The sequence below is a fragment of the Leucopleurus acutus genome, assembly GCF_964270905.1.
Source record: "Leucopleurus acutus genome assembly, chromosome: 19".
Lineage (NCBI taxonomy): Eukaryota > Metazoa > Chordata > Mammalia > Artiodactyla > Delphinidae > Leucopleurus > Leucopleurus acutus.
Window position 1 is genome coordinate 1,429,951 of NC_139161.1, and position 24,621 is coordinate 1,454,571.

Here is a 24,621-nt window from a genome sequence, read left to right on the forward strand (position 1 = left end):
CCTGGGTTTTGGGTGAGAGTCGGTGATGCAGTGCTGTGGTCCTTCAGGAGGAGCGATCCGGTGAATCCGTACCACGTGGGTTCCGGCTGCGTCTTCGCGCCAGCCACCAGCGCCAACGACAGCGAGATATCCAGTGACGCGCTGACCGACGATTCCATGTCCATGACGGACAGTAGCGTGTAAGTATATTCTGGTTTCCCCACCACGTACGCGGCTGGCGGTGGGACCCGCCAGGCCATGGGGCAGGGTCCTCACCCGGCTTTGCCAATCCCACCTGTGTCCGCGTGGACGTTTGTTGGATGGGAGGGGAGTAGGCCCCAGGGGTGGGCCTGGTCTGGCTCAGGAGGCTCCCGTGGTCGCCTGGGTGGAGTGAAGCTTAGAGCCTTGGAAGGGGCGTGAATGGTACCTTCACAGAAGAAAGGAAACTAAGGTAGGAGGTTAAGGTGAATATGCACAGATTCCCTGAGTTTAAAAGACCCTCTTCCGGTTATCATTTCGCCTGCCTTCCCGGTGGGCAGAAGAGGGTCTTGAATCCAGGTGTCCCTCTGCAGAGCCAGCAGGTGGGGAGGTGGGGTGGCCTGGGAAGGTTATGTGTCTGGGGGCTCAGTGAAGGTGGGGTCAGAAAGCCAGGGTTCCCTCCAGGACACTGCGTGCCAGGCTCGCTCGCGGATGTGCTCAAGCGGCCGTCCCTCAACTCGTCAGGTGTCGGCGGGCGTCTTCCCTCTGCAGCCGGGGCTCTGCGCCTTACTGGGGGTTTTCTCCAAAGCAGTTTCTGACCTCAGCTCTTTTGCAGATGGACGGCTGGCATTTCTGGATGCAGTCCAAGCCATCAGGGTGGTCTGATGTGGTCAGCAGGCCATGGGGCAGGGTCGTGCTTTGAGTTGGGGGTCATTTGAGGTCACGCAGTGGTGACCTCTGTGGATGGAGAACAGGGATCCTCTGTGAGTCTCAGGTGGGTGGGAGCGGAGGGGGGAGGTGGACCAGGCGTCCCCGTCTCCTGCTTCAGGAGGCTCGGAGGAGGTGGGGCCTGGGCTTGGGCGAGACTCCCCAGGGCACGTCTCCCACCACCCAGTTGAGAACCACCGTCCTAAAAGTGGTCTTTGGAGGCTTTTCTACACACATTTTGGAGGAGGATCCTCTGCTAGGGGAACCGTGTTGCAAGGCAGGCCCGTGGAGCCATTGTAAGCTCTGGCGTGCTCGTGTCGAGGTTGTTCCTTCTGGCTTGCTTCCCAAAACGGGACCGGCTCTTCTTCCAGTTTGTTTGAAATGATCTGGTTTCCACTGGCCAGTGATCTGTTGCTTGGCCTGCGGTGTGGAACCAGTTGAAAGGAAAGTTGACGGGTTGGTTTGGGACTCGACTGTTGATTTTCCTGGTGGCTTTTATTGTGTTACCTCAGATTCCCCTGTTAGTAAAAAGAGGGAGATGTTTAAGGTGAAAAGTTCCAGTTTAATAAGAGAATAGCCCTTTGGCAGGAGTGAAAATGGAGGGAGGGAACAACACACCTTTCATCCAAAGTGAAGGAATGAGGGCTTCCACAGAGGTCAGTTTTCCATATCGACTGAACTCTAAGTTACTGTACTTGAAAAATATTATCCTTTGGCGGACGTTTCCTTAAAGCAGCGTGCTTTCGCTCTGGGTTTATTCAATAGTGTCAGGCGGACGTATTCCTTAAAGCAACGTGCTTTCGCTCTGTTTATTCAGTAGTATCAGGCAAGGCATAATTTGTTTCTTGATTCAAATAATTAATCCCAAGGTCTGCTTTCATTCTCCGTTGTAATTTCATCTCACAGAATTCAAGATTGTGTAAGGCTTTCTGCCCCTGGAGATATTGGTGCCTCAGCCCCTTTTTATGACGGTTTTCCTTTCTTCTCTCTGCCCTTCTGCCTGCTGTTGTTTTTTCGCTCGTGCGCTTGTCTCCAGCAGCACCATTCCTCTAGCTTTGAACTAGTGTCTGGATGACGAGGTAGTCAGCGTCGTGTGTAAAATAGGAGTGAGCTGGACTTGAACGAGGGCGTCGAGCGACCCTCCTTCGCCGGATGTAGTTTCCTTTCGACTAGGAGGCTTCCGTTGAGTTTTCTGCAAGGTTATTTTTGGCCGGCCTCCGACTCGCCGTCACGGACGTGCGATTCTGGGTTCAGGATGAGATAACTCGGGTGTAGTCCCCATACCCGGGTGAGCCCCGCAGGACCCAGTTGGAAAGGTTGGCCGACGCTTGTGACTTTTACAGAGGAGGGAGGAACGCCCAGCGCTCCCGTAACTACTCCCGTCACAGACAGAACTCAGATCCGGGCCAGACAGGCCCCTGCCCTTGGCCTGCTCCCTCCGGCCCCGTGTGAACGTGAGGCCCCGTAGTTGATAATGAGACCTTTGAGCTACCTTGAGTCTCTTTTGTTTTTATTTATTAGTGACCACACAGCTTTCTTTTTTAAGGGGGAGGGGGAGGGAGGAGTAAGTAATGCTTTCTCCCCTCTTTTATTAACCCCCTTTTATGCCCAGAAGAAAAACCCCCAGTTCTATCGAGCGATGACTTTAGAGCCCTTGCCCGCCCTTCCCGCCTTTAGCTAGAGCGATTGTGGGCTTAAGGCCCTCACCACCCGGGGAAGCCGCGTTCCGGGATCAGAGAAGCCAGCTGTCCTGGGCGGCACGGGTCAGCGTGTGGGCCAGGAGGGTCCGTGTTGGTAATCGAGACAGAGGGCAAATCCCTCGTTCGGCAACTTTTTCTCCGGCGCACAGCAGGTGCCCCCGGGTCCCAGGTGGCAGAACCTCAGGGCGTGGCCAGCCCTTCCCTCGGCGCAGCTGCCTCGGGCTGGGGATGAGAAAACCAGGACCCCAAGGGGCGGGGGAGGGTCCCTGGGGACCTGGGGCTCGTGTGCTGGAGCCCGTCTTCTGACGTCAGCGCTGGGGGCCTCTGGTCCTCCTCCCAGCCTCTAGGGCAGCTTATTGGATGCAGCCGGCGCAGCCACACCCCACGTGGGCATGTTGGTGCCACCGGGCCCACGATTCCCATCAGCGTGGGAAAGGGGTCTCGGCACGAGAGCCATTCCGACGGTGCGCAGGCGGGCCCGCGGGCTTGGCAGGCACTGAAAGCCGGGCCGGGCGAGGTGCTTTCGGGCCGGCTGGCCCGTCGGGCAGGTCCCCCGGGGTCCTGGGCCGGGATTAGAGCCCTCTTCGGCTGGGCCAGTTTGGGGCCTGGCACAGAGCAGAGCCCGAGCGAGCGATGGAGTGTGAGGGGGACGCGGAGCTGAACCGAGTCGGGGGAGCTTAGCCGGACGAGAGGGCAGCAGGCCCCTTTGAAACCTCCTGGCGCTAGTGAATAGGAGCGCCCCGTAAGGCATGAAAGGAGCCCTGGCCGTTTCTCGTGGGCACAGAGGCCGGGGGGCGGGGCTGGCTGCCCTGCTGGGCGCTGGGGAAGGGGCACGGCTGGGTGGGGGGCGGGAGGCGCGGGGGTCACGGGACGCCATCAGTAGACTCCAGAAGGTGGAGTTCATCGGACACAAGCAGTCGTCTCACTTGCCAGGGAAGCAGTTAAGTCCCAGGGCCTTTGCACGAGGCCCGGGAGAAGCTGGGCCGGGGGGGCCTTGTCCTTGGCAAGTCCAGGGCCCGCTGCCGACTTCTGGTTCCCCGCCATGCAGAAAGCCCTGTCTCAGATGGCTGGGGAGTTGAGTCTTCATACAAGGCCTCTGCACAGGCCCTCTCACGAGCCCGTTGCTCTGAAACCTACATTGTCAGAAGAAATGGCTTTTTTAGTTTTAGTTTTGTTTTGCTTGTTGTTTGGAAAGTTAGACTCCCAGCCAAGTCCTCAACCCCAGCCCTTGGGCAGAAGGACTGCGGGGAGCTGTAGGAGGATTGCAGTGGCGGGAGCGGGGGGCACGCTAGAAACATCAGAAGGAGCAGGTTCCTGGCGCCCAGGTGTGGCCTCTGTTAGGAAGTGAAAGCTAGGAGGACAGCATGGAGGTGGCAGACACCTCTCTCTGCGCAGAGCTGCTCCTGAAATCAGCATCTGCGCGATCGGAGGGTGCTTCTGCTCAGGTGTCACAAAATCAGCCCGAGACCTTGTCACCTTTCACACAGAGGGTGGCTCAGGTTATTTTATAATTTTTATTTCCTTATATCTTACTTATGGGTTTACTTTGGACCCCGGGGAAAGCATCTGAGTGAACTTCAAATAGTGCCTTATCTTACAAGCCGGCCTTTTGATGTTGGCGGTGATCAGAGGCCGCCTTCGGGGTGGTGGCCAAACGAAAATGCAAGTGGACGCGTGTGTACGTGAGCCCGCTATTTCAAAGCCACCGGAAAGCGACATTCAGGTTAGGCCGGGCACGGCCGAGTCAAAAGGCTAAACTCATTGGCTTGGCTTAAGTGGCAACTGAGTGGAGTCCACACTTGGAAACCAGCGCTCCCCAGAAACAGCTGGGCCCGGCGGCGGGCTCGCTAACTAAAATGTTTATAATTAAAGGAGGCCGTCTGGGGACCGAGACGCAGACACAGGTCAGCTCATGGTCCTGAGAAGCCAGGAAACTGATCACAGGCTTTCAGAGTCTGGGTACAGAGAAGAGAGGCCCCTTTCTGGAATGAGGGACTGTGTTGGAAGAAGATTCTTGGCTGGGGGGTCGGGGTGGGGGTGGGGTTAAAGGCACACTTCCTTGAAGGTGCCTGTTGAGCCTCTGAGCCTTTGCGAGTCGGTCTCCCTTTTCTGTGCTGGTCTCACGTTTCCTTGCCTACAGCTGGACCCTTGACCTGCCCTGGCTGTGGTGGGCACGTTCTTGGTTGGAGGAGTGGTTTAAAAACGCATTTGTTCCTCTTGCCTTCAAGTGACCAGGGACCTGCTCCCTCTGCCTCCCCCAGTTCACTTTTCTTTCTCCTGCTTTATACAGAGAAGGAGAGAGAGGTGTGAAAGCCTTACCGCTCGTTTCATCTTGGGAGGCAAGGGGGAGGAGCAAAGGCTTCTGGGGGACACTCAAGGTCAGAGTCTTGGAGGGGACAGGCGGGGGCCTCCTGGGACTCATGCAGCCCCGTGTGTGTCACGGTGGGATCCACGGGGTGCTTGACTCCCACCCCCAGGATTGCCTGGAAGAGGCCTGGAGCAGAGCCATCCTCTTATTACGGCCCTGGAAGAGTTGCTGGTTGGGATGTGGACCTTGTCTTGCAGCCCTGGGGCAGCAGAAGTTGTTGCTCAGACCATCGTGAGACCCAGTCTGTTGGTCCCCTGCCGTTACCCACACCCCACAAGGGATTTTAGGCGGGAGATGGGGGGCCAGCGTGCCCCACAGCCAGCAAGCACCGAGTGGTCAGCAGGACTTTCAGGATGTTCCCCAAACCCCCATTCACCCCTTCAGAATGCCAGGTGACCCCGTGGGGCGTAGGAACTGGTGTCCCCCACATTCAGACCATTGGGAAGCTTGGCTTCTCCAGCGGGGCCTGGACTGTGCGTGTTTGAGTTAAGGATGCCTGTGCTGGAGTCCGCCAGTGGCTTGGATTAGAAGCCTGGATCTGCCCTACCGGCTGATTCCGGGAGAGCTTTGGAGCATCTCTGCTCGTCCATGAACGGTGGGGATTTAGGGCTTTTGTGAGGGTGCAGTTGGATTATACGTCACTCGGTCCACGGGGGGCCGGCAGCCTCGGGTTGGAGTCGGCGGGCATGGCCCCCAGCGGCTGGTCAAGCCAGGCCTGCTTGCGACCGGCCCACGTCTCGTGGGTGATCCTGGGCTGAGAAGTTGTAACGAAGCCCCACGTGGTTCAGGAAGTTTTTGGACTCAGAACCTTTTCTCCTACTTGACCTTCACGGGCCCAGTTCCGTCCCAGGCCTTAGTGAGCAGGAGGCTGCCTAGGAGACCTGACCTCCCTGGTCAGCGGGCTGACCGTTTCCACAGCGCTTGCTGTCTGACCCCCCTCAGGCTTTCCCCGGGACAGGACTCACACGCGCGCGTCAGTCCTTGCTTTATGTTGACCTGTCTTCCCCGCCTGTACCCTCGGTACGATCGGACTTCATAAAGTGCTTCTTTTCCAAGGTTTGGCTCGTAGGTCAGTTCATCTGTATCTGTACTGCATCCCTGAGGCGGCAGCCCTTTTCTCCTGCCCAGGTCAGCAGCCTTCCGGAATCCGCGGCCATGCAGAGGAGCCGGAGGTCGACCAGTTGGTCCAGGCCGCTCCTGGCATTTTTTAGGCACAACTGACGGTCACCCACTGCTGATGAGCCAGCCACCCGTCGATGAACAAAACACCAGGGAAAGGGAAATAGCCAAGCAGCTGATTCCAACACTTACAGCCTCGAAGGGTGATTCAGTGCGGAAATGTGTGAACCTGAGGCTTTTGTCAATAAGTGGCTTCTGGAAGGAACAGCAATGGGAGAACGATCCCCCCGTGACCGTCCGACATAGCAACTCCGGGTCCTGTTTTTAGTGCAGACTAGCTGGAGTGGAGGTGGTGGTGGCAGAGTTGTTTCTAAACTTCTTCCATTTGCTTTTTAAAAATACAGTGAAGAAGAACGTTAAGGGGCCCTTCTGGCCTCTGGTCTTTGCTCAGAATCACCTCCACGGAGAGGATTTCAGTGGCCACCGCCTCCCGTTCAAAATGCAGCTCCGCGCCCCGGCCGTCTTCACCCCCATTTCCCGCACTGTGTTTCGTCACAGTGCTTGTACCACCTTCGAACCTACCGTAGATGTTGCTCTTTAATTTTTGCCTGTTACCTGTTCCGCTCCGTTAGAACACGAGCTTCCTCAGGGCAGTCGTCTGCACCTTTATCCCCGTCCTTCGCTGCTCTCTTGCCCGGAGCCTAGAGCAGGTCTGGCACGTAGTAGGTACTCAGATACTTGGATGAACTGCACAGAGCACTGCGGAGTAGGGGCTTTCTCTTTATGCCCACGTTGGTCACGGATCTGAGAATCCATTGGTTGGGGGCAGTAGGGTTTGGAGCTGAGGGAAGGAAAGAGCCCAGAGATGCCTGCCGGTGGCTGATAAAAAGGAGACGTTCGGGAGCGCCTGGGAGGTTGACTGCTGGAGGGTAACGCACACCCTCCACCAGCGCCTGGCTTAGTCTTCTGTGGGTCTGGTCCCTGGTTGCCGTGGTAACAGACCGTTGGAGGGACCAAAGGGGTCTTAGTCTCCGGCTTGGGGCACCTGTAAAATAGGGGGACCTTCACTCTGAGGTGGGCGCAGTTCTGAGACACGAGCTGAGACACGAGCTCTTCCCAGGTTGATACTCCTGCATCCGAGCAGGAGCCGTTTCCAGAGAGGCTCGAGGGGCAGGGCATGTGGCGGTTGGGCCTTGGACTGACTTTCCCTGTAAGGACGGCCACAGCGCCCGGGGACTGGGGGCGCTCCCAGCTCCAGGAGGTGCGCGGCCCCGTCTGTCCGCGGGGTCTCAGGCGGGGGCGCGTGAGTCGGCCCGCGCGCTAAGGCCTCCTCGTGAGCCGGTGGGTTCTGCCCTTTCCTTTCCCTTAGAGATGGAATCCCTCCTTACCTCGGGGGGAATAAGAAACAGCTCCAGAGAGAAATGCATCGCAGCGTGAAGGCCAACGGCCAGGTGTGCCTACCTCATTTCCCGGTGAGTACGGTCGGCCGGCAGCTCTTTTCTGGGGGGAAGAGTGGGGGGTTGGGGGCCGGCGCGCCTGGGACCTGGGGGGAGGGAGGGCAGGGGAGGGCCACGCAAGGGGCGATCTGCGGTTCACTGCGGTGTAACCCAGAGCAGGGGCGCCCACGGTGCCCTAGTCGGCCTTTTCCGTTTCCTCGATTCAAAAAAGAAAACTCCATGAGAAGAAGCGAAGCAGCGAAGGGTGGGAGGAACCGGTGCTTTGCGTTGGGCTATCCCGTTAAGTCCATCCCACCACGGAGGCGAGAACAGTGCCTGGCACGTCGTGGGTCCTCACTGAACACTTGCTGGTCGACTGCATGAAGGAAAGAGAGAGAGGATGAGGCTGGAGGGATCTGCCTTCTGAGTGAGGGTCGCGTCCTGGGACGTTCTCCTTGCGTTGCCCGCGTGGCCGTGTCGTTTCAGTCACTGGTCGTCTCTGTGCTCGGCCATTTCTCCTCCGAAGCCCTGGAGGTCGGCCGTCCCTCTTCTTGTCTGTTTCCAACCCCAGCATGTGGCTTAGTGCCTGCTTGTTGAATCTGCTCCCAGTAAGTTTCTGAGCGTCCCGTGAGCAGCTCCTTCCTGCGATTGAGATGAGAGGCCAGCGTGGCGTAGAGGGCTTTTCCGGGTCCTCCCCTACGATTTCCAAGTCCCGGGGGCAGCCAGCCCGTGGCCCCCACACAGAGAGCTGCCCCATCTGCGTCTCGGGAGCTGTGCTGCTTGTGGTACCCGGAGGTCCAACTGCTCCTTAGGGAGGGGAAGAGAGTGCCCAGCTTAGAGCAGCATCTCTGCTTAGAGTCCTTCCTGCCAGCTTCAGAGAATCCGATTTGTCCGTCGGTGATGTCACACGTCGGAAGCGGACACATCGAGTTGCTAATCCCACGTTGTGTTAGTGTGCGGACTGTTGCCACTTCTCTCTGAAGCCCCTCAGACAGTCCAGGGAGGACTTAAATTTGTAAAATTAGCCTACTAAGTTTGCTTTTCTGGGGACCTCCAGCATCCCCCCCTCAATAACATCCCCCCCACCCGTACAGCAGTATCAATGATGTATTCATATATGTGTGTGTGTGTATATATATATATATCTTTTGACTTGGTGGGGGCACTGGGGAGAGGTGTGTGTGTTTAAGGAAAGCTGTACGGCCCCCCAGGATTGTGAACTCGGTGATTCTGTCCTGGGGTGTGCGATTGTTTTCTCATCTGCGGCTCGGGTGGGGAGATGCCAGCCTCTGCAGGTTGGCTCTCTGCTGCCCCCATCCCGCCCCCTCCCAAAGAAAAGGGCCAAAGCAGGAGGTAAACGAGGGATAGGGGGCAGAACCATGAGGGGCGGGGGCTGCGGGCACCAGACGACGGCAGGGGGACAGAAAGCCGGCCGCGGGGGTCCTCTCTGTTGGCGGCGGTGGCCGGCGTGCTCATGCCTGTTTGTATCCCATCCCGGTTTGGAGATGCGCCCTTTTCCCTCGGTAGATGCGCTTCCGGCAGCCGAGCGCAGCAGTGTTCTGCCGTTAGCCGGCAGCAACTTGCTTCATTTTCTGTACAAAGAGACGGGAGGAGGGGCGGGGAACAGAGGGGGTCCGGGGCAGCGGTAGACAGCGCCGCCTCAAAGGTGCGCAGTGTGCGGCCAGGAGAGACGTTACCGCTGCGTCTGATCTGGGCCCTGTGACTCCTCTTTTTCCCCCCCTCCCCCTTTTTTCCCTTTTTCCTCCCCCTGCCCACCGCCCTTCCAATCTTATTTTTTACATTTCCAGCTCCCTTTCTGTTTAGGCTCTACTTTTTATTCCTTGAGGTGGGCTCTCTCCCCTCCCCATCGCAGAGAGCTGCCTTTTTTTTTTTTTTTTTTTTGATGTTTGACAACAGTCTTTGAAGATTTTCTAGTTCAGAGTAGCATCTGATGGGCTGGTTGTACTCCAGAGGGAGGGCAAGCGGGGCCCCTCGCAGTGCGACCAACTGCTCCTGCCTGCGGCACGCACTGCCGCAACCATGGCTCTCCATGAGGCCGAGGCCGCGGCGCATAAAGCGGCCGAGCAGCCCGGGCCCCGCGCCGCCCGCTCTCCGCGCGGCCATGGACGCGCCGTCCCCAGGCCCGGGCAGCCCCCTGACTGCGTCCGCCCCGTGTCCTCCCCGCGCCCCGCAGAGAACCCACCGCCTGCCCAAGGAGATGACCCCCGTGGAGCCCGCTGCCTTCGCGGCCGAGCTCATCTCCCGGCTGGAGAAGCTGAAGCTGGAGCTGGAGACGCGGCACAGCCTGGAGGAGCGCCTGCAGCAGATCCGAGAGGTGGGCGCCGCCCCGCCCCCTGCCCGAGGTTGGGGGGGGCCCTCCTGCTGACCCCGGCGCCCCCCGACCGCTACCTTGCCTTCCAGGACGAGGAGAAGGAGGGCTCCGAGCTGGCGCTGAGCGCCCGGGAGGCGGGGCCCGCCCAGCACCCCCTCTCCCTCTTGCCATCGGGCAGCTATGAGGAGGACCCGCAGACCATCCTGGACGACCACCTGTCCAGGGTCCTCAAGACCCCCGGCTGCCAGTCCCCGGGCGTGGGCCGCTACAGCCCCCGCGCGCGCTCCCCGGACCAGCATCGCCGCCACCACCTCCTGCAGCACCGCGCGCCCCCGCCCCCCGGGGGCCCGCTGCTCCCCCCCGCCGCCGCCCCAGCCAGCTGCCCCCTCCTCGGGGCCCGGGGCTTCGTGAGCAGGCAGACGACGAAGCACGTCCACCACCACTACATCCACCACCACGCCGGTCCCCGGACCCGGGAGGAGGTGGAGGCCGAGGCCGCCCAGCGCGCGCGCTGCCCCTGCCCCGTCCCCACCCCCGGGGGCGCCGACTACCCCTGCTGCGCCAAGTGCAAGAGCCACCCCGGGGCGCCGGACCCCGCGGCGGCCGCGCAGGCTGGGTAGGTGTCCCGTGGTCGGAGGGTCGGGGGGCGGAGGCTCTGGGCCGCAGGGAGGGCGGCGGGGCAGGTGGGGGCATGGGGCTGGGCAGCAGGTGCCCCTCGCCCGCCGGCTTGGAGGGGCCGCGGAGGCAGAGGCGGCCGGGGTCCCCGGGATGGATGCGCTCCTCATTCCCCGCAGCGGCCGCGGCCGAGGCGCCGTCCCACCCCGACGGAGCGGGAGAGGCTCGGAGCCAGGCCCGGCTGGGCCAGCCCGGGAAGGAGGGGCCCCCAGCGGAGCGGGGCCACTGCAGCCGCCTGGGGAGGAGGGAGACCGCGCACAGGACGTATGGCAGTGGGTGCTGGAGAGCGAGCGGCCGGGCAAGCCCAAGCCGCACAGGTGAACACGCCGGCTCGCCGCCCGGGCGGGGTGGGGGTGGGGGGCCCTCTGCGCCGAGCGCGACCATGGCTGGCGGCTCCCGCCCTTCTAGTCGTGAGCATCCGACTGGGCGGCCCGCAGGAGTGCCGCGCTGGGGCCATGCGCCTAGCCGTGTTACCGTCGCGTTTTCTTTTCTCCCCTCGTCTCTGTGATTTCTCTTGAAGTCGTGCTTTCCGGCCCCCTAATCCCGTGTCTCCCCTCGGCTCTCTCTCGCCCTTGCCCGTTCAGTGCCCAAAGCACCAAGCGGGCCTATCCCTTGGAGTGCGCCCGAGCGTCCCCAGCCGGCCGTCACCACCTGTGGGTGGGCAGCAGCGGGCACCCCCGCGCCGCCCCCCGCGCCCACCCGTTCACCCAGGACCCTGCGGTGCCTCCCCTGACCCCACCCAACACCCTGGCGCAGCTGGAGGAGGCCTGCCGCCGGCTGGCGGAGGTGTCCAAGCCCCCGAAGCAGCGGTGAGTGGCTGGGGCGGCCGGTGGCGGGTCCCCTCGCCGGCCTCTAGGAACGGCTCCCCTGAGCTAGCCGAAGGGCTCCCCGGGACCTGGCGAGGCGTGGGAGGAGGCAGCCCTCACAGCTCCCGTTCCCTTAGGAAGGTCCCGACGGTGAGGTGAGCTCACGGGGAGCCGTGACCGAGGGGGCTTCTAGAGCCTTCAGCCCTCTGCCTGGGCTGCGGCGTCCAGTGCTGGGCTCCTGGGGGGCTTAGCACAGCTCTGCCGGGTCTCCAGGGGCTGCCGTCAACACAAGGCCTTGGTTGGGTCTCCGTGGGGATGGAAGTCGGAGGCTGGGGAGAGCGCTTCTCTGACTGCTTCCCACTGGCCCCGGGGACGGCAGGCTTCCGTCTAAGTCCTTGGTGTCCTCAGGTGCTGCGTGGGCAGTCAGCAGAGGGACAGGCACCACTCGGCCACTGGTCAGCCAGGAGCCACGCCCTTCTCCAGCCCAAGCCTGGCTTCGGAAGAGTGAGTGTCTTTACCTGGTGTTGCCGAGATCCGCCCAGAGGCTTTAGTTTTTAGGGAATTCTCTATCGGGGGCTGTGGTTTTTGAAAACTTTTTTTTAGTCTATAAAATCACCTTCGTTTTCACATTAGCAACAAGGAACGGTAAACCCAGATGTTGCCGTAAATTAGGATCTCGAAAAAGCCCACCTGCACCAAGAAACGCATCATGACTTGTACACAAGTGTTCCCTCCTGAAGTGGTGGATGTCAGGGTTCCTGGACTCAAGCTCAGACGGGAAGCCTTTAGCTGACGGGTAGGGGGACCCCAAACCCAGATGGAAGACTTGTCCCCATTAGCCCAGAAAGTTAGCGAGTTGGAAAACCACCTTCGTGTCACACTGAGCGGGAGGGTGCCTCTCCACCGTTGCAGGGACGGAGAGGGGACCATCTTTGCTGTTTTGTGGGGGGAGCAGCATATCTTCCCCACTGGTCCCATGATTCCTGCCCTAAACCTACACTCTTGTAAACTGGGCGGGGAAGCCAGGCTTCGTTTCACTCCAGGGTGGTGCATTGAAAAGCGTTAGGTTGCAGAGATCTGAAGTGGCCTGAATCATTAAAGTGTTTTTGGTTAGCTTGTTCGTTGTGAGCAATGAACAGTGTTCGAACTGAGAAGACCTCCACCCTGTCAACAGCTGGTGGACCTTAAGGTGACCAGCTGTCCGGGCCTGCATCTTTTTTTTTTTTTTTAAGCCACTCCACAAAAACGCAGAAGTTGAGATGACTGAGGGCTGACCCCACCCCCCGCCAGTGGACTCTGGCTTTCCGGGCTCATGCCACTCCTGGGTGTGTCCCTGTGGCTCTGGGTGGGTTTCTTCTTTCTCATCTTCCTTGGCAAGCACCCCATTGGTGCCCCCCTGATGGACGCGGCTCTGTCCTCCCATTGGGTGGAAGGAGACGGTCCCTTCCTGGTTGCCCCACACAGAGGACCCGAGGGAGGACCGTGTGTCCACCGGAGGTGGCTGCCTCTGTGCATCGGGCCCCGCACCCGCGTGGTGTACAGCTGCAGCCCGACTTTATCTCTGAAGACAGCGCCCCCGGGTGTGTACGTGCACGTACGTGCACACGTGCTTGCTGCCTTCAGATGCGGGACCTGTTGCTTTTCCATCTTATTTTCAGTCACAAAGAGCCAAAGAAGCTGGCGGGGGTGCACGCGCTCCAGGCCAGCGAGCTGGTGGTCACCTACTTCTTCTGCGGGGAGGAAATCCCGTACCGGAGGATGCTGAAGGCGCAGAGCCTGACCCTGGGCCACTTTAAAGAGCAGCTCAGCAAAAAGGGAAATTATAGGTAAGCGTCCCATGGCTTCTTTCTGCTCCGGACTTGGTTTGCTCAGAACCAAGAGCCAGGTCGCGTCCTGGCCGGGCCAGACCTGGAGGGGCCGCCGGAGGGGCTGCGCGGTGCTTCGCTCTGTCTCACTGACGCCGTCCCCTCCCCCCTCCCCGAGCTGACACGGCAGCAGTGGCGGCGGGGAGGGCTCTGGGCACCTGGTGGGCTCTTTTTACCAGGTGGACGAGACTGAGGGTTAGGGTTAGGAGCAGAAGGAGAGCTGGGCTGGGGCCGTCTCGTGGAGGCTCTGCCTGAAAGGCGCGAGGGGTGCGGGGGAAAGCTAGGGAGGGAACAGGCAGACGGAGAGACTGCCTGATGAGAAGGCTGAAAGGCTGCCCTCCTGGCACGTCTGGGAGAGGCCGTCCTCACCGAAGGCTCAGGGACAGGCAGAGACCACCGCCTGCACTGTGGCAGCGTCCTCTTCCCTCAGCCTCCGTGTCCCAAGTCATGTGGGACAGGGTTGCCTGTAACAGAGGAAGGGCAGGACCTGGGGGTGGGCACGGGGGGGCGGGGCCAGGGCTGGCCGCTCCTCCTGCTGGGGCCTCGGGACGGGAACCCGTCCTCCCTCCCGGCGTCCTCTCCCCTCTACACGGTCCAGATGCCCACCCTGGCCTGCCGGACCCTGGAGGGGATTCGAGAGCCGGGGGCTGGCCCTGGGCGTCTCTCGGTCACTTTCCCCTCGACGTGGGGCAGGTGATGACCAGAGTCCTACCTGCCCTTTCTCGGCAGCCTTCGTCCCAAGGGAACCCGTGGGTTCCATCCCGCTGTGTCCCGAGTGCCGTGTGCAGGGCTGGGACAGGAGAGGCAGGAGGTTAGAGAGGGGACAGCCCGGGCCCGGAAGGTGCTCCCCTGCTGCTGCCCCGAGCAGGGATGGCACGGAGAGCTCTAACACACTTCAGCACCTGCTGGTGCGTGCCGGCTCTGGACCCCCGGGGCCCGTGACCCCAGCCCTCCCAGAGCAGCCCCTTCCGCCGGGGCCGGTGCGGGGGGAGGGGAGGTGCTGATTTGGGCAGCGGCCCAGAGTGACTGTTTGCAGGGAAGGGACGTGGCTCAGGGCCGGGACCCTGCAGGTGACCGACAGCAGGGCCCGGAGCTGGCCTGAGATCTTTCCCTTTTACGCCCGGGCAGAGACGGTTCTGGAAATGAACCAGGGGACTAGGGAACGGGCCTGGCTCCTTCTTCCTCTTCTTCCTTTTTTATCTTGAACAGACACAAGGTGAAACTAATTACACAAGTGTGCCCCCCAGGGGTTCATTTTGCTCTCAGCTTTGGCTCGGCGGGACTTTGGAAGCGCAGGTGGCCTTCAGGGGAGCAGGGCCGAGGGGCGCTGAGCAGAGGCTGCAGGGACGGCTCCACACGCAGCCACTCGAGCCCCGTCTGGCTCGGGGTGTTTTCTGAGGCGCACTCAGCAAGCCTGGCTTTGAAGCCCCGGCCTCCCCTTTAACGCACACAGACTCGCACACATGGGCGACTGGCACACTCTCTGCTGATTGGGTCAGGCTGCGGCCCTTCCCAGCCGCCCTAGGCGGCTCCACCGGCTCCCGGGCCGGAGCTGGACCCTTTGCCCGCTGGTCGGGAGGGCGCCGGGCGCCGCGCCTCGTCCTCCCGGCGGGGTGGCACCGCGACACTCTCCTCACACCCCTCTCCGCCGCCCGCCATCCGGAGCCCAGCGAGGATGGGGGCGGGGAGCGGGGCCTGGGCTGCGCTGAGCAGTCTCCACGTGGCAGAGCTTCAGAGCAGCCCCTGCAGACGTGCCAGATGGCAGAAGGAAGCAGAGTTTGCCACGAAGCAGGTCGCAGTGGAAGAGAGGCTGAGGGCAGCGCAGTGCCTTTGAAGTCTGGGGGCGCAGGGGAGGGCCGGGGAGGAGGTCGCAGTCAGGGACAAGGTCACTCGCTGCGTGTCTCTGCTCAGAGGGGCCGGGAGAGCCCCCATGCTGGGCCCGAGGCCTGCCCGGGGTGGCGTAGGCATTGGAGCCTCTCATTTAGAAAGAGCTCCCCCCGCTGCCCAGGGTCTCCTGTGCACGGCGCCCCTCCCCAGCTCTCATCGGGCCCCCCGGGACTCTGCCCTCCTCGTGCCAGAGCATCTTCTCCGCTGACCCCCTCGAGCTGGGCGGTCACCCCGATGCCTTAGCCCGGCCGGGAACGCCAGAAACCCAGACCCTTGACTAAATGCAGCTGTTTCACTGGGTTTAGCCTTATCTCCTGTGAAAGTACTTGGCTGGCCTTCATTAAAGAGGAAAGAAATTTAGCTCTAACCAAGGGGAACTGAAAAAAACTTTTTAAGGAGAAAAGACAAACACAGAAAACCACTGTAACCCTGAGACACAATTACTTTTTTTTTTTTTGAGAAGCTATTACCCTCCCCCCAGGGGACCGTGACCCTCCCTCCACGAGTGGCCTTTATTGGCTGAAGATGACAGCTTGCAGGGGCGAGCTTAAAGCGTCTGAGGGGTCTCCCTGGCCTGGGACGGGGAGGGATAGGCCTTGGCTTCGTGTCCTGGGAAGGGTCTCGGGTGGGCCTGGCCGAGCGGGACAGCAGTTTTCACACATGACTCTCCTGGGACAGGCTGGTCGTTTGCGTCCTTACAGCTAAACAGGCTTCAAGCAAGAAGCCGGGGTGGGATGGAAGGAGCTTTTTTAATCAGCGGGCAGAATAGGGGCCTTTAGCGTTTGCCCTGGAGGAGGGGAGGGAAGGGGCCGGGCAGAGGGGAGAGCAGCGGGGGTCTCGGTGGCTGCAACCCCGGGAAGCAGTGGGCTGCCCGCCTCCTGCGGTGGCCACAGGGGAAGCAGCCTGTCCTGGCCCCGCCAGCCCGAGCTGTGCCCGACGCCAGCCGGGAGGGCTGGCCCTTGGGCGCTGGAGGGCAGGGGGGCCTGAGAGGTGCCGGGCTTCCGCAGGCTCCTGCCGGGTCGGGGGGCTGCGTCGGGGGCTCCTTGAGGGACCCACCCCTCCAGGCACGCCTTGCGCTCCCCGCCCCTCCCCCCCAAAGTGAAGTGGGGAGAAAGCGGCAGCCGTCCTCTGCAAAGGGTCCCTCTCAGCGCGTGTGTCGGGTGACGGTGCTGGGCCTCAGCATTGTGGGCAGCTGGGGGTGCCAGCCACCGCCGCCTCCGGGGCCCCTGCCTGGCTTTGCCCTCCCACCAGCCGCACGAAGCAGACCCCCGGGCGGAGACTTCCCTGCCGCCCGCGGTAGCGGCATTCTCGGACCCCTTCGCCCCCAGCGCTGACAGACTCTCCTCTCAAGCCCGGTAGAAAATGCAGCTTTACCAAGCCGCGTGTTGGGTTTTCCTTTTAAGGTATTACTTCAAAAAAGCGAGCAGCGAGTTCGCGTGTGGAGCCGTGTTTGAGGAGGTCTGGGACGACGAGGTGGTGCTGCCCACGTACGAGGGCCGGATCCTGGGGAAGGTGGAGAGGATCGACTGAGCCTCGGCGTCTGGCTCGGGCCACCGGCCTCGGACAGGACGGCTCCTGGCTCTCGTAGACGCTGACGGTATTGGAGAGACCGCCGTGCATAACCTATGACTTCCTAGGGCTCCGGATCCATCCGCTAGGAGAAACTGTGTGTAGCTCACCTGGACAGGAATCCTTCGTGCTATTTATTGGACAGTCGACTCCCCCGCCCCCAGTTTGTGGATATGCTGCTTTAAACACGGAAGGGGGAGAGAGGACGTTTTCGTGGTTCTGTTTCACGGAAAGAGGATTTAAGGTGTGCCGTGCGCTTCTCCAGGTGAACATAGACTTTTAAACAATGGTGTCCTGCCGTTGCCACACGCAGAAAATGGTGCATCTTTTTTCCCCAGCGCTGCTCTATTCTGTCATAAAGGTCTTGAGGTTTGATTTGGGGGCCCTCCTGTCGGACAGGATGGTTCATTGTGGAGGAGGGGGAGCCTCCCCGGGGCCCCAGGTTCACCCTGTGACTTCCTGGAGCTCCCCATCAGGGCCCAGCACCCGACGGCTGAGGCCTTCCGGAGCCACGTGGTTCGACTCGTGCTTTTCTTGAGATGACAACTCCTTGGGAGTCTTTTAAAAGTCGTTTTTGGACCCCAGCCATTCTGGAAACTACCCCCTCCCCTTGCGCCCCGCCCGGCAAAGAAGCGAACAGTTGTGGGAAGACCTAGCAGCACCTTTCCTCCAGACACCTTCATCGTGACGTTCGGGTTTTTACATTAACTTAATCTGTGCATTCTGTTTGCCATCGTTCCTTGTACCATACGTCTGTATATATTGTACGGAAAAGAGTATTAATCCACTATCTCTAGTGCTTGACCTTGAATCAGTACAGTACCTGTACCTGCACGGTGTCCTCGCCGTGTGTCGCCCTATATTGAGGGCTCCAGCTTTCCCTTGTTTTTTGAAAGGGGTTTATGTATAAATATATTTTATGCCTTTTTATTACAAGTCTTGTACTCAATGACTTTTGCCATGGCATCTTGTCCTACTTATACTGTAAATTATGCATTATAAAGAGTTCATTTAAGGAAAATTACTTGGTACAATAATTATTGTAATTAAGAGATGTAGCCTTTATTAAAACTTTATATTTTTCAAAGTGCCGGCCTCGTCTTTGAAGCCCCTGGGGCGGAAGTGGGCCAGAGGCACCCTTTTGTACGTGAACATTCTTTGCTTGGCTTTTCCCAATTGGCTCGAGCCCATTTCTGTCTGAGCTGGAGCTCTTCTTACCCTCCTGGTGTTTCGAAAAACGATTTCTTCAAAAGCACCTGGTCGCTGACCGGGTGAGGATTTTGTCGTCGTGGAACAGGTGTGGACAGCATCTCCTCTGATGTCCTCCCCCCGCCTGCCACCTGGATTCAGCCTCTTCCTCCCAGGCAGATGCCTGCCATCTGGCCAGGTAGGTACAGGTGAGGAGCTGGGATGGGGTCCTCCCAGGAGTACTTGTGTTTTAATAGGTGTCTCGGGGGTGAAAAGCCACTGAAAATGGTGTGCAGGTCGTGAATGCCCAGTGGGGTCAGTGAACCTTGATCTCGGTGCCACTCAGCCGTCCTCCCAATGGCTGGGTAGACCAGACGGTTCAGTGAGAAGCGTGCGCTGTTTGCCGACAGTTTGTTTCGTGTGGCCATTGTTCATCCAACAAACACATGTCCCGTCCCCGTGCTCAGAGCACTCAGGGCTGGGCTGCATTTCAGATCCCGGAGGGCAAGTCCATGTAAAGGAGTCCTATGATGAACCCTTTTTGAAATAAATGTCCAAAGAGGAAAAGGTGGGGGAGCGAGGGATAAATTAGGAGTTTGGGGTTAGCAGATACACACGGCTATATATAAGATAGATAAAAAACAAGGACCTACTGTACAGCACAGGGAACTCTGCTCACTATCTTGTAATAACCTATAATGGAAAAGAATCTGAAAAAGTATATATGACAATCACTGCTGTACATCTGAAACGCAACATTGTAAATCAAGTATACTTCAAAATAAAAAACATTTTTAATCTTTAAAAAAGTCTACAAATAATAAATGCTGGAGATGGTGTGGAGAAAAGGGAACCCTCCTGCACTGTTGGTGGGAATGTAAGTTGGTGCAGCCACTATGGAGAACAGTATGGAGGTTCCTCAGAAAACTAAGAATAGAGTTGCCGTATGATCCAGCAATCCCACTCCTGGGCATATACCTGGACAAAACCATAATTCAGAAAGATACCTGCACCCCAGTGTTCATAGCAGCGTGACTCACGATAGCCAAGACATGGAAACAACCTAAATGTCCGCCGTACACATGTGCAGATGAACGGATGAAGAAGATATGGTACAGATCTATACAATGGAATACTACTCAGCCATACAAAAGAATGAAATCATGCCATGTGCAGCAACACGGATGGACCTAGAGATTGTCATACTAAGTGAAGTAACTCAGAAGGGCAAATACCGTATATCACTTATACGTGGAATCTAAAATACGACACAATGAACTCATCTACGAAACAGAAACAGACTCACAGAGGACAGACTTGCGGTTGCCAAGGGGGAGGGGGTGGGGGAGGGACGGGGTGGGAGGTTTGGGGTTAGCAGATGCAAACTATTATATACAGGATGGAGAAACAAGAAGCTCCTACTGTAGAGCACAGGGAACTATATTCGGCATCCGCTGATAAAACACAATGGAAAAGAATATAAGATTGTATATATGTGTATAACTGAATCACTTTGCTGTACAGCAGAAATCAACACAACATTGAAAATCAACTACAATAAAATGTAAGAAAAAGTGTCTGTGATGGCAGCTGGACTTGACTTCTCAGGAGCGGGGTCTGCGGCGGATCTGGTTGACTTTTTGCTCCTCTGTAAGCTGGTTCAGGGCCGAAGAGGCAGAGGAAGGCAGGGGATGGGGGCCGCGCGGGGATGGGGGCGGGGCCGGCTTGCACTGCGCAGCCTCCGCGTGGCGGTGTGATGGGGCGGCTGCCAGGGGAGCTGGCGAGGGTCCGAGAGAGTCCGGGCTGCAGGATTCGGTGACCTTGGTCCTCAGGATGCAGGTGGCTGCACCCTTTCACTCCGGCTGGAACGGGGGCTCATACTGGGGTATCCCAGACCCACTCCCAGAATCGTAAGGCTCTTTCCAATCCGGAAGGATGAAGAGGCTCAAGCCATTGTGCCTGGGGGGTGTGGGGGGTTAGGGCTTTTCGTCTTCAGGCCTTTGGGTTCGTCTCATGAGAGTAATGAGGTCTAACACGGCTTGGGGTTCGGACAAACCTGAACCCAAGTCCCGGTGCCACCACCTCCTGGGGGACCGTGGGCACCTTCCCAGCAGCATCTGTGGGGCAGAAACCAGATGAGGTGAGCACTCGTGCTTGTACCTCTTCACAGGGGCCCCGTACCTCTGCTTCTTGTTTTCACCGTCTGGGGCTCCTCACCTGGCGGGGCTGGGCTTCTGGGATCCCCGAACGCTTAACATTGTTTGCAGAATCACCTGTGCCTTCCTCTGACGAGAGGGTCTATGGCTTTACTAGAATATTCGAAAGAAAAAGCTAAAACGCAAGCCCTGCCTCCTCCGGGCCCTCCGGTCTCAGCAGGGAGCTGGTGAGACACAGCTGCCCCGCCCAGATCCGCCCCCAGCCCCAGTCCACGCCCCGGGGGGGGCCTGGCTGCGACCCCCCCCAGATCCGCCCCCAGCCCCCGTCCACGCCCCGGGGGGGCCTGGCTGCGATGGAGCCTCACCGCTCCTGTCCTCTTCCACCTTCCCTCTCGAAACCCCAGCTGTAAATCGGGCTCACCAACCTCATCTTCATTTCCTAGGCGCTCCGGCCTCATTTTCCTGGTTAATTGCTGACCAGCTCGTCAGAGGGGCAGCACGGACCACGGGGCTGAGTCCACACTGGGCTGCGCTTGTTGGAGTTTTCACAGCTCCATCCTTGCTCCCTGGGTGAGTTAGCTCCTCGCGTGGAAATTCCAGCCCTGCCCCTCTTCCTCCTGCAACATCTGGGCGCGGGCGTCCGGCTTCTCCTGCCCTGGCACAGAACCTAGAAGTGGGGGGCAAGGCACTGGCAGGCGGCTGGAGTCGGAAACTGAGACTTTTCAGCCGGAGCCTCGCTTTGACCCCAGCACATCTTTAAACTTTTCTTTATCAAGTCTGACCTTACACGGTGCCTGGGAAATCTGTGCGGACCCTCACCTAGGGGGACGGTTCACGTGGAGATGTGGGGTTTGGGGAAAAGGATCCCGTCTTCTTCTCCCCCAGCCTCAGGGACCGTAATCGTATTGTCAAAAGGAAGGAAATTGGAAATCACCCCAAAGAAAGTAGTCCAGTGTATCTGAATAATCAAGTAAGACTGGGTTTTTTGCGGTTGTTGGTTTGTTTTCTTTCTTTTGTGGAAAAAAAAAAGTTCCTCTTTTTTTTACCTTTTTTTTGCGGTACGCGGGCCTCTCACTGTTGTGGCCTCTCCCGTTGCGGAGCACAGGCTCCGGACGCGCAGGCTCAGTGGCCATGGCTCACGGGCCCAGCCGCTCCGCGGCACGTGGGATCCTCCCGGACAGGGGCACGAACCCGTGTCCCCTGCATCGGCAGGCGGACTCTCGACCACTGCGCCAACAGGGAAGCCCGGAAGGTCCTTTTTAGGGCTTTGGCCACATCCTGTCTGTGAATCCCTGACTGTGACTCCCCAGTGACTGGCTCACGGGCGACACTCAAGCCGGGTTTGTGGCTTCCATCTCCCTCTCGAGCCTGAATAGTCGAGGCTTGCCCTAATCTGAGCCCAGCCCGCCTCTCTGCCGTGATTTCCACTTGCGAGCTGCGTAGTCGTGAGCAATGAATTTGCCTCTACTTGGCTTTGCCTTTTCGTAAAACGAGCCATGAGCGTCCTTCAGCGTGCTGATGGCAGTTGCTGAGGTGTGCACGGTTTTCAGAAGAGAGTCTGGCCCACGATAAGGGTCTCGTACACGTCGGCCGCCATTGTCCCCTGCCGACTGGGTTCAGGCCTGACTCTGCTCAGCCCCCTTCCTTCTTCCTCTTGCCTGTAATGAAGCCCTGTCCCCCTGCCGTTGCTCCCCCCTTCCCCAGCCTTCCGTCTCAGAACCCCAGAACTCGCTCAGCCTGTGCTCACATCGGCTATTTTTTTCTTTTTCCTCCCCTGAGCTGTAAGCCACTTGGAGAGCAGGGCCTGTGGCTCAGACCTCAATGTGCAAGAACTTTACGGATAGAAGGTCACCCGGAGAGACAGAGAAAGTGCGAGGGCAAGTTCCTCCGGACGTCCCATGACCACACCACCCTCCTGAGCCCCATATCCGACTTCGCTCCGTTTTCCCAAACTCGGCTTTGGCACCATTATGTCATCGGGAGCCCCGGACGTGTCAGACGTGGTGCACGGAGAGGATCAGAGGACAGTCCGATGGTCAGGAAGTTGAGGGTTGGCTTTGTCTCCTACCGTCTCCAAGTGATCTTACCAACAAGAGGAAGCCAGGGGTCGGCTCCCTATGGCGTTGTGTTTGGGTTTGCCAGATTTAGCAAATAAAAGTAGAGGACGCCAGTTAAATCTCAGATAAACAATGAATATTTTTTTGGTGTAAGTATATCTCACACAACAGTCGGGATATGCTTATACTAAAAACATATCTGAAATTCAAAGGTAGCGGGGTGTCGGGCGTTTAACCTGGCAAGTCCAGTTGTGATGGGTGCTGTGAATTTCTCACCTGGTCCTCCTCCCGTTTTGCTGCTGACACGCTGTCTTGTACGGCAGAGGCTGGAAAGCTGAGCACCGCATTCTCCCGACCCCTCTGTGTCTGGATGTGAAGTGGGCTCCACCACTTCCTTTCTCTCAGTTGGAGGCAGAGGTGTCTTCCCTCTGGCTCGTCGGCTGACTTCCAAGTGGTGGAGACACGGGGCTTGTTGCAGCCTCGTGGGCGCCCGTTCTCGGCTCCCTGGTCCCCGAGGGGCTTGGAGCTGGGAGAGATGCCCGACTCCCCTTGGTGGCATCCGGTGTGTGGTGCGTGTAGGATGTGTAGGATCGCAGCAGTGGACCCAGGAGCGCTGCCTGGGCAGGTGAGCTCTGCGGAGCTGTGGAAGTCATGACCACAGGCTCAGCCTGGCCCGTTGCTGAGTTCACCAAATTTCTAAGGGTCTCCTACCCTGTATCAGGGTTTACTTTATGTTAGAACACTACGTTAGTCTGGGGTGCGGTAACAAAATACCACAAACTGGGTAGTCGAGAACAGCAGAATGTATCCTCTCACAGTCCTAGAGGCTGGAAGTCCCCAGTCAAGGTGGCAGCGGCACCAGACTCCCCTTGAAACATGGAGGGAAGTGGGCTTCGTTGCCTCTCCCAGCTTCCCAGGTGGCCCCAGGTGCTCCTGACTGGTGGTTATGAGCCCAGTCTTCACATGGCGATCTCCCTGTGTCTTTTCACACAGCCCTTCCTCTGTGCTTGTCTGTGACTGTGTCAGGACACCAGTCATTTTAGGTTAGGGCCCACCTTCACCACCGCATCTTAATCTGACGCATTTGCAAAGACCCTATTTCCAAATGAGGTACCATTCTGAGGTACCGAGTATTAGGACTTCCCCGGAGGGGGGACACACTTCAACCCATAACAAATACCTAGAGTGGTGGCTGTCTCCTGACCGATAGAATGGGGACACCTACCATTTTGTCCTCACAGAAAAAGAAAAGCACACATCTTTCAAAGAGAAAAACTTGAAGCATCGTCTCAAGGAGAAACTTCCTCTGACCGCGTGAAAGACCTCCACACTCCCCCCGCCCGCCCGTCAACTTGGTAACTGCATCTTCCTAGCCTGCCCGCTGTCACAGACCCCAGCAGACTCTGCCGGCTTTTCGTCCACACGCCCTATCCTGACTACTACACACACCTGTGATTTTCATCTCCACTCAGCCTGGGTCACGCTGGAAAATCCAGGTTGTCCGAATCTTTGACCATCTGAAAATGAAGCCAGGATCTGGGCGTTTTCCCTCTGTTCTCCTGGAAGACACGACAGGACGAAAAGCAGGATGCCACCATCTTTCCAAAAAACCCTCTTGGCTACCAGGATATAAAACCCTTGGGAGAAACTGCGGAATTTCTGTCTCCACAGATTGCCAGGTTGAGAAGACGACGTCCGTGGTCATCTTTAGGCCCGAAGGCTGCGCCCGAGACTAGATGGGCTTTCCACGTCTCCTCCTCCCTGGGATTCTGAACTTGGCACGGGCCTGGGTGACTGTATGTTTCCCAAGGGAAGCGGTCGGCTCCCTGGTTGCTGGGGGCCAGCTGGGAGGGATGGGGGTAGGTGGAGCTGGTGGCGGGCGAGTCTTACTGACTTTTGGGGAAGGTTTCTGTCCTGGCAGGGACCTGCATCGGGAAAACGAGCCTCAGCTCCCGTCCTCAACCAGGCACTGGGTGCTCGGGCATCTGTTTCCACGGAGGTGAAGTCTTCTGCGATCATCAGTTGTGTAGATGGTTTGTGAATCATTGCGGAGCCCTTGGCCGGGCTGGAGACAGCAAGGCGCAATTAGTCCTCTGATGGACACGGTTCGTCAACATAAAAGGTTTGGGCGGAAGGGCCGCCAGATGACACCCACTGCTTGGCAGACATGAGACGGCTGCAGGCCTTAGCTGTCCACTCCTCCCGCCCGAAAACGCCCAGGGGGTGAGAGAACGGGGAGGGGCGTGAGCTGGGGGAGGGGCGCAGCTGCTGTGCATCTGAGCCCTGTCCCCTCAGCGCCAGGCCACCTGGAGAAGCAGAGACGCCTCCCAGCCTTGCTTTAGGGGGTAAGGCTGCTCGGGCCACCTGCTTCCCTGTCAGCCGGAGGCCAATTATCCAGACTGAGGGATAGCCGGTCCCAGGGCAAGGGACAGAGAGATGGGGAGAAAATGAATTAAATGGGAGAGTGGATTATGATAGTAAAAGTCTGGCTTATAGAACATTTGATATGAGTTACTTAGAGATTTTTCCTTTAAATTTGTTCTTTTTTTTTTTTTGCTAACCACAGAAATAAATAGTC

At 58.7% G+C, this 24,621-nt stretch overlaps 1 protein-coding gene across 1 annotated transcript in view; it reads left to right on the top strand.

Annotated features, from left to right (window-relative positions):
- The window catches only part of AXIN2 (axin 2), a 28,043-nt gene extending 11,046 nt beyond the window's left edge, over window positions 1-16,997 (top strand). The window contains exons 3-11 of the mRNA XM_082860593.1: window positions 18-179; window positions 7,442-7,544; window positions 9,703-9,843; window positions 9,930-10,456; window positions 10,635-10,832; window positions 11,100-11,324; window positions 11,730-11,825; window positions 12,980-13,147; window positions 16,477-16,997. Of these exons, the coding sequence (XP_082716719.1) occupies window positions 18-179; window positions 7,442-7,544; window positions 9,703-9,843; window positions 9,930-10,456; window positions 10,635-10,832; window positions 11,100-11,324; window positions 11,730-11,825; window positions 12,980-13,147; window positions 16,477-16,603 (1,747 nt within the window). The 3' untranslated portion in view covers window positions 16,604-16,997. The remainder of the gene's footprint in view (window positions 1-17; window positions 180-7,441; window positions 7,545-9,702; window positions 9,844-9,929; window positions 10,457-10,634; window positions 10,833-11,099; window positions 11,325-11,729; window positions 11,826-12,979; window positions 13,148-16,476) is intronic.
- The last annotated feature ends 7,624 nt before the right edge of the window (window positions 16,998-24,621 follow it).